Here is a 9,882-nt window from a genome sequence, read left to right on the forward strand (position 1 = left end):
GTGTTTATAGCTTTGTTTAACAATAAAAAAATTAATTTTTAGCAATGAAAGTAATCAAAACCGATAGAATTTGACTTGAACTTTCAAATGCGGTAAGCTGAATTGCTATTTTATTTTTCAATCAAAACTTATTCGGGTTCAAAAATTGCAATTTTTCGATTTTTTGAAAGTTCAACCGCGTTTATGTCGAAAACTATACATCCTACGAAAAAACTTGTAAAAACATTTTTTTCTTAGAATGACCCAAAAAATACAAAACAATGTTTTGTTTTGCGAAAAATCGCTGTTATGTGATTCCTCAAGTTCTTTGTTAATAACAATCTTATCGACATCCGGATCGACTGTTACCCAAAAAATTCGTGTTCTACGGGTCAAAATACATAAAAAAAACTTGGGTAAGTCCATCTGAATTAAGGAGGCCGTTGTACCCCCACTGGCGACAGGACTATACCTTTCGGTCGCTTAAACTTTCTTTAATAATCCATAACTTTAAATCGACTCGAAATATCACAATACATAAATGAAAAATCAGTGTATAGGGAATGAATCAAGTTTGCAGACGCTATAGTTTTTAATATGAACTTTTTTGCAGTATCCTATTGAAAACTTAGAGTACACTTCCACACCAAATATACTTTGCTTAGTTTTGACATTGCTTGGAGTGGAGCCAGGGATGTATCGCAAGAGCATTAGTTTTGAAACTTAAAACATATATTTGTTAAAGTTGATATAATACTATAATAGTAGTTTTTGTCAAATCATAACTTATTCAGTCCTCATCTAATCCTATTTTTACAAACTTATTCTTTATGTGTATAAACATGTAACCGATATTTACAGTGCTATAGAGCATTTCACGCTAAGAATGGAACGTTGCGTAGATAGGGAACATCCATAAACTACGTCGTTGAAAAGGAGGAGGGGATCTTTGCTTATTACGACGGTATACGACAGGGGGAGGGGGCCATGAGTGCACATCCGACGTCGTTTGATGTTCACGAATATAAAAAATTACCCTATTTTAGAATTAAAAAGAATTAGTAGGTATATTACTTTTAGCGCATACTTTTCATTTTGTTTTTATCACTCACAGCCTTAATAATATTGCTAGCAGTTTTGTACAGAATAACAAACAATAAAACATTGTTCTATGTATTTAAACAAACGCTTCTATACAGAACAACGCCTGGAAGCAAAAAATATTAAACTGTTCATTTATTTACTCTGTGTGAAAAAATTCTACAAGAATTAATAGAAATAAAATATTCTATTTTATTTAGTTAGTACATTGTATTTATACTTAATAAAATAAATGGTATTGAAATCAAAACAAAATAAGTATCAAGATTTATATGATGCAGTTAAGAAAGCCTATCGGAACTCCGATGAAAGTATTGTCTTTTGTCCCAATAAAGCTAATTAGTTGTACAGTGAATTGAGAGAAAAAAGTACGTGGATATTAATGAGCTACATAGTAAGTAAATAATCTTTGATAGCTAACTTTAAAAAATCCAGAAATATCATGGCATTTAAAAAAAATCACTAAAAAGGGGGGTCATGAGTTGTAATTACGACGTCGGTATGGGGGGTCAACTGTAAACGACGCATTACGACGAAAGGGGAGAGGGTATTAAAAAGTCAGAAATTTTTACGACGTAGTTTATGGATGTTCCCATAGGGCTACGTATTTCTTATGGACGACAGAAGCGCTCCAATGCGTATCGAGAATGAATCGCATATCGGCAGTCTAATAGCAAGATGTGCCTGAGTTTTGGCAACACTGATCCGCATAAGCCAAATACTCCGTTCTTAACGTGAAAAAAAGTAGTTTAGCGTTTATTAAACTTGGTCGTATTTGACGTTTTCCAAATACTTGCTTTAGGAGCGTTTGTTTAACATTAACAAAGGTAATATGAAAACTCTACCATCATTTTATCTATTTATATTTTTTAGATGTGGCTGCTGAGAAAACCGAAAAAGCTCTTATTGAAGGAATTGAACGTTTTGATACTAGCAAGTTGAAACATACTTTGACGCAAGAAAAGAATCCGTTGCCAGACAAAGAAGGTAATTTTTAATTTTTATCTGTTTAAATTATTATGTGTTTCTTATTATTGCATGCCCTAGGCTTTAGTTCACACTAGACATTTTAATGTAAAAATTGAGCTTTACTGCTTACATTTTTTTATGTTACGTTATTTATTTTATCTCTCTGTCGTCCTAAATATAGTAATCTAAGTTATTAGATATTTATCAAAAAACAAAATCTCCCACATCTCCCCAATTTCTTTTTGTCACTTCTTGGCCTCCGATGAATATCTTATTGCCTTTAAATATGAGATGATCTTTTGTCGTATAATCTCACCCACTTTTTCATCTTTTGGTAGCTAATTTTCCAAATCTGCATTTATTTTTCTACTGCTTATTTCTCCTTCTCCCTCAAAATCCCATCTCTTGTGTTTCCAGTTTATACACAAATATTATTTTTTCCATGTCATGGATGTTATGAACTGTACAACGGTTTTTTTGCGCTGTATGAGATAATTGTCTTGATCCACAACTCCTTTTTTTTTACTTCTGTAACCCACGGTATTTTCTCACGAATTTTATATCAAGCTGGTTCAAAGGTGAGGTGAGCTGGTCCTGTTATGTTCTGGAGTAACTCTAATGTTGAGTTTGTTCTTTTACCAGTTGGAAGGCAATACACGAGGAAAGTTCCTTTTGCATTCCCAAAAACTCATTTTGGAACTTTCTTGGGCGATTTCTCGACACTTGCTCGCTTCGGAATCGCAGTACCGGGTATGAAACCACTTCTTAAGCTCTTGTTTTTATTTAGGATCATAATGGTAGAGCACACTCCAAATGTTATTGAGAAAGTTTCATCCGAATATATTTTTTATTCCGTTGTTAATGAATATTGGCCAGAGCAACATTTAACAACATGAGAAATATATTCACCCATTCCGACATGTCTCTCCCACTAAAAATACGGCTGCTAAAATGCTATGTATTTCCAGTCTTGCTGTATGGCGCAGAGGCATGGACATTAACGGAAACATTAATGAGGAAGTGTATCGACGTATCCTCAAAACATCCTGGACGACTCACACCACCAACTTAGTGGTATTGCGCCGAATGGGAAAACAAAAAGAAATCTCTTTCACAATTAAGAAACGGAAACTTGAATACCTCGGTCATATTATGAGACATGATAAATATCATATACTCCAACTGATAATACAGGGTAAAATAGAAAGCAAACGGGGACCCGGAAGAAGAAGACACTCATGGCTTCAAAACTTACGCCAATAGTTTGGACTAACATCGATCGAGTTATTCAGAAACGCCGCAAACAAAATTAAAATTGCTATGATGATAGCCAACGTCCGCAACGGACAAGGCACATGAAGAAGAAGAAGAATGAATATTGCACTTATTTTATAAACAGCTTTCTGAAACCAACACTTCAGTGAACATATTACTCACACAAGATCTCTAAGGCTTCTACTAAATTTCAGTTAAACGAAGATCCTCCAAATCCATATCCTGTATTTTTGATATGATTGTATGTAGGTGATTAACTTTTTCGACATCTTCACGAGAATCATCTTCATGGTTTAAATTCAGGATCCCATCCTTCTATTATTCTAATGGAAGAGTTTTTATATATTATGTACTTTTAACAATCTTTTATGAATTTGCTTTGGCGCTAGACCTTCCAAAATAAAACATAATGTGAGATGTCTTTGAACAGCTATAAATGTAGGAATGAGTTGACAGATCTACTTGAAACTTCACACGTATTCATCAAATAGTAATAGTACCGTCTTAAGTTAAATAAAAAAAGTAAATGAGTGAAATATCCTTAATCCTAAAATGTGGTAATCAACTTGGTCATTTCACTTTCCTCGATAAGAAATGTCGCCGCCATTTTACTTATTCTTTACGTCACAGGATCGTGATACAAAGTCAATCTTCATTTTTTGTGACTACGATCTCCACTACTGGTTCCTGTTCATACCAACATAGTCTTAGTCATAAGCATTCAAAGGTCATCATCATTGGCTATACAACCAATGGTGGGTCTTGGCCTGTTCTACAATCAGCTCCCATTCCTTCCTATCCTTCGCCTTGGTGTTCCAATTTAGTACTCTTAATACTCATAAGTTGTCTTCTACCTGGTCCTTAGTCCTTATATCGTGCTCTGTGCCTGCCTCTTCTTCTCACTCCATTCCATCTTTGGTTATACATGTGTTTCGACGACCCCGTGTCGTTCATTATTTCTTAAGTGGCCTAGCCACCACAGCCTATTTATTTTGATAGACCTAACAATACTAGGCTCACTATGAAGGCGGTAAAGCATGCCTTTATGTATATGTCTGACTGTCTGAGGATTTTACGTTCAAAGCAGCCTAACCGTTCTTTATCACTTTTTGTTATCATCCACATTTCTGATGCGTAAGTGATTAGAGTTCTGTGTCTGTATGTTTATGTTTGTTGTTTATTATGTATATTTTCGTTCTTTTTGTGTACGCTAAAATACGCTCTATTTGCTAGATATATACGTTTGGTAATTTCTGCATCTGCTGTATTACTTTGGTTGATCTGTGAACCTTGATATATGAACTCTCTTACTCGTTTAAAAGTATATGTTCCAACCGTTAGATCTTCGGGTTTTGCTACTTGATTAGTGTTTGTCACCTTCATATTATACAGGGTGTCCAGAAACTCTACCGACAAACGAAGACAGGAGATTCCGTAGATTCTTCTTCTTCAAGTGCCGTCTCCTAATCGGAGGTTGGATATCATCATCACTATCTTTACTCTATCCACCGCTGCTCTAAATAGTTCTATAGAACTGCATCTAAATTCTTTAACCATGACACTCTCCTTCTTCCTATACTCCTTCCGCCTCTTATCTTTCCCTGTATTATCAGTCTTAGCATTTCATATCGCGGTCCCCTCATTACGTGTCCCAGATATTGTAACTTTCTTATTTTTATTGTGTTTATTATTTCGCATTCTTTACCCATTTCTCGCAGTACTTCCGTGTTCGTTTTCCTCTGTGTCCATGCTATTCTAAGCATCCTTCTTCCTTAGATAATTTTCCTTGGATAATTTTAATTTTAAGACAATTTAACCAAATTCACCTATTCTGAAAATGCTTCCTAAGGGAGCTAAAGTAGAGCTCTTTGAAGAAGGCGTCTTGTAATTAGTTTTTCTTAAATACCTCCAGAACGCTTCTAGTTAGAAAAACGAAAATTGGTACATATATTTATCTTCCAGAGATAAATCGATTCCATCCATTGCAAATTTCGAGTACCGCTCATAGGCGTCCGTTTGGGGAAGGGCAACGGTCATTTTATCGCATATCTTTTTTTCTTTAACTTTTAAGCATTTTTGATAATGGATTATTAAATTGTGAGGTATTCTAGTGCTAAAAGGTACTCTTGCTTTAAATCGATAGGACACACCGTTTTCTAGAAAAATCGATTTGAAAATTTTTCGTTTCCTGAATTCGAAAAAAAAATTGAAAAAAAAATAAAAAACGGTGTATTTTACCAACTTAAAGCAAGAGTAGCAAATAATTTAATAATCTAGTGTCAAAAATTCTAGAAAATTAAAGACAAAAAAGTTATGCGATAAAATAACCGTTGACCTACCCAAAACGGACGCATATGACCGGTACTAGAAATTCGCAATAATTAATGAAATCGATTCATCTCTGGAATATAAATAAACGTACCAGTTTTCGTTTTTCTAAATAGTTTTTTTTATATTCAAAAAACGAAAAATTTTCAAATCGATTTTTCTAGAAAACGGTGTATTATATCGACTTAAAACAAGAGTACCTTTTAGTACTAGAATACCTTACGTTTTAATAATCCAGACTCAAAATTGCTTAACAATTAAAAACAAAAAAGGTATGCGATAATGTAGCTGTTGCCCTACCCAAAACGGACGCCTATGACCGGTACTAGAACTTTGCAATGGATGGAATCGATTTAGATCTGGAAGATAAATATATGTACCAGTTTTCGTTTTCTAAATAGAAGCGTTTTAGAGATATTTAAGAAAAACTAATTACCAGACACCATCTTCAAATAGCTGTAGTTCCTTTAGGAAGCATTTTCGGACTAAATGAATTGGTTTAAATTGCCTTAAAATTATCTGAGGAACCTCCTGTCTTCTCTTGTCAGTAGAGTTTCTGGACACTCTGTATAATATATGTACTTAGTTTTATTAAGATTAACATGTAGCTGTAGCCCCATTTTTTATGCTGCTGCTTCCAATGCCGTGAACAATTGGACCAGGTCCGCCTTTCGCATTCAAAGATCGCCTGGATCTTTTTAGCTATATATACATATAGATATATATATATATATATATATATATATATATATATATATATATATATATATATATATATATATATATATATATATATATATATATATCTTTCTACCATTTCCCTTTTGTATGTATGTTTTTCCATATTTGTTTACTATCATTTATTTAAATCTTTAAAATGTATTGTTTTAATTTTTATTTCCAAAATTATATCTGTACATACCTACTACTATAAACTCATAGTTAAATATATTTTTGCTTTTATTTGCCTTTCTCTGCTTTTTGTATGATATATTATGTGTCATTTTCTTTGTGTTTTTGTGCTTTTTTATGTCTGTTTATATGCGTTTTAATGGCTTCTGATTTTGCTAACATTATTGTTATGATTTAATTTTGCATGATTTTTGCTTTGCCTGGCAGCTGTACAACAAGAAAAAACACACCAGACACTACTTAATGGCGTCGAACATTTCGATAAGACTACCATGAAGCACACAGAAACAGAAGAAAAAGTAGTTCTTCCCGATAAAGCAGGTTTGTTGATATGAATACTAAATAATACAAATTTAAGGTCATTCACTTTTTAAGCAATTGTTTCAGTGATAAAATAAAATATTGTAAAATTGTTATATTTGTTTGTAGAAATAATTTATACAGAACAAAGAAAATGTTCCTTGTATATTTTGTGCCTATATCTACGTTTTATTCCAAAATATTTAGACTTTTAAATACCTGTCTCAGATATTTTTATGGAATTGACAAACAGTTACTTTGCAGTTACTTACAATATGTTTCTTCTTCATTTTCGCATAATCTGTATGTTGACGTGGTCCACTTTACGCATTTTACATAGATGAAGTGAGCAGTATTCAGCGAGTCACCTGTGATTACTCCGAGTTCAGTTTCGTGAAGCTCCAAAAGTAGTTTTGCATAGCCAACAGGTTGTAATAATCTTTTTTGCTTTTCTTCGGCCTGGAGTATTTTCCCAGAGGGCGGCTTTAAGTTCTTTTTGGGTGATACGACGGTATGAGATACGCAGAATAATTCTGGTACCATAGTTTGTGTTGATTTAGTCTTATTAGATAACTTTGATTCTTCACTTCTGAACCACTGCTGTAGTGTATAGTGGTTTTGTAACAGGATCATTGGGGGCACCATTTTTTAATTTGAACGATTGCATTTTTCCATCCCTTAATATCTCCAGATTTACAATCTGGTCACTCGGTTGTAGATTCTGAGTTCGTGTCAGCCAAAACACAGTTTCGAGAGTGATCCTTCTTATTTATGTGCATGCAGTCAAGGAAGGTCTTAGCATTACCTCCAAGGCTACAATGAAATATGTTATAATCATTAATAAAGTATGTAAATTTTCAGTCCTATCATAATGTTTTTTTGTTTCTCTAATCATTTTAATCTATATTTCTTCCTGTATCGCCTAAACGTCTTCTTAATAATTTTCGTTTTTTTATTGTTTTTGGTACAATAGTTCATTTTTTTTTCTTATTTTATCCGTCTATTGCTTATATTTTTGTTCATTTTATTTCTTTAGTTTGGTTTTAAGATATTTGGTAATCTTTCTTAAGATGCCGTATCTTCGTTGAATGCTATAAAGTGGAATATTCTTGGATCAGGTTTTTGTTTCAAAATATACTTAAAGCTTTTTGTGACTGCGCCATCCATGTTCACTTGCTATAGCTAGCAAGCTACGTTTCGGTAGTTTCTCTTCATGTTCGGAAATATGGTCTTTAACGGGATCCAGTTCCACAATTTCTGGATGACTGAAGTTACGTTCCTTATGTCTCTTGTTTGTTTTATATTATTATGGTTGTTCTTGGCCAATTCTTGTCCCATCACAAGCTAGGGAACATGGCGTGCCTGGAGAACGTTAGCTATGTCCACAGTGCTTCCACTTTCAACATTCCTTTCGGCATTCAATTTAACATGCGTCAACGCATGCCTTCGCGTGTGCACTTACACGCATACCTTTTCCCTGTCCACATATAATGCCTTTCAGTCTATTCACGATGGATGAAAGTGCCGCTATTTTGCAAGTAATACTGCATATTTGGTGTGAAAGTTAAACGTAAAATATTGAACCGAACAACTTGGATGAAGAGTTATTTTAAAACTCGTAATATTTGTATTCTAATCTAAAGGATTTAGAAGGCAACGACAATGTGTTGTTAATTTTTACAGAAATGTCAAATAACAACTTTGACAATCTTCTGTATATGGTTAGGCCATTAATAGAGAAATGTGACAGCAACTTTGAAAAGCAATACCTGCTGAAGTAAAATTGGCGATAACTTTTCGGTTGCTGTCAACTGAAGACATCTGTTCATTATTAATGAAATGAAAAATAGTAAATATAAAAGGCACGTTGAAACGCAAAGAAACACTGTGCGCTATGAAAAACCGGGCCCAGGACTGCAAACAGGCATGCCTTAGCGCATGCACTTCGGCGACAAGGCATGCGTTGAGGCATGTGTCTAAGCGCACGCAAAAAGGCACTCAGAGTGGGCATTGCTAATGACTGGGTGTGATCTTACACCCGAAGTGAAGCTATTACTCAGTCGTGTTGTTCACTTAGAATTAGCGTTCCTGATCGAGGGTGAAGAGCCCCTCCACCAAGATGCCTCACGTTTCTTGTAGGAATTACTAACCATAGTTGTTAAGTGTTTGATTTCATGTATTTTGATAGTATTTTTACCAACAATTAAAAATTTACATTTCAAAATATCTTATTCAATTTTACTAATTAGTTATTTTGGTTTTAATTTTTAGTTATCGAACAGGAAAAGGGACAAATGAACCTTATCTCTGGCATTGAAAATTTCGACAACTCCAAACTGAGACATGCAGAAACTTTGGAAAAGAACCCCTTACCAACTAAGGAAATTATCGACCAGGAAAAGAGCGCTTAAGATAGTTATATTCCTGGGGCTCAACTCAATGCCAATTTTTGTATTATTTTATACTTTTATATAATATTTGATACCTATTTATATTGTAAGATAACTATTTAAGGTCAGATACAGATTCGAGAATTTTTATTAAACAACAATAATCACCAACCAAAAAAATTCCACATTTACAGCACACGTGGATTTTTCCAAAGATATCAATGATCCAAAAATATCAATTTTGGATCATTGATAGCTTTGGATTACCAAAGATATCAATGCATTTGAATGCAGTTTGGTAAAGAAAATTGTTGTTGTTTTATAAATGTTCTAGCTTTTTATTTCTTTGATATTGTAATCATTTGTACTTATTCTGTTTAGACATTATATCACTAGATCTAGTTTATGAAAGAAATTAATTTTGCATGAATTATGGTGCTTCAATAAATCATCTAAAAAATATATGTTTTTAATACCCCAAATTATTATATTATATTCTCAACAATGAAGTTGGAAAGAGTACTTTGAAGATATAGGTAGATAATCAAAGAACAATACAAAACATAATAAATAAATATAAAGTACTCATTACTTTATCTTAGCCTTAAAAAAATACGAGACAAACATA

At 33.4% G+C, this 9,882-nt stretch overlaps 1 protein-coding gene across 4 annotated transcripts in view; it reads left to right on the plus strand.

The window, feature by feature from the left end:
• The window catches only part of LOC114328471 (thymosin beta), a 150,268-nt gene extending 140,599 nt beyond the window's left edge, over positions 1–9,669 (plus strand). For 2 of the 4 annotated variants that reach the window (XM_028277327.2, XM_028277329.2), the window contains 3 exons: positions 1,954–2,067; positions 6,772–6,885; positions 9,136–9,669. In XM_028277327.2, the coding sequence (XP_028133128.1) occupies positions 1,954–2,067; positions 6,772–6,885; positions 9,136–9,275 (368 nt within the window). In that variant the 3' untranslated portion in view covers positions 9,276–9,669. The remainder of the gene's footprint in view (positions 1–1,953; positions 2,068–6,771; positions 6,886–9,135) is intronic. The other 2 variants (XM_028277330.2, XM_028277331.2) reach the window with 1 other exon arrangement.
• Positions 9,670–9,882: the final 213 nt, after the last annotated feature.

Source organism: Diabrotica virgifera, chromosome 7 (genome assembly GCF_917563875.1).
Source record: "Diabrotica virgifera virgifera chromosome 7, PGI_DIABVI_V3a".
NCBI classification, from domain to species: Eukaryota; Metazoa; Arthropoda; class Insecta; order Coleoptera; family Chrysomelidae; genus Diabrotica; species Diabrotica virgifera.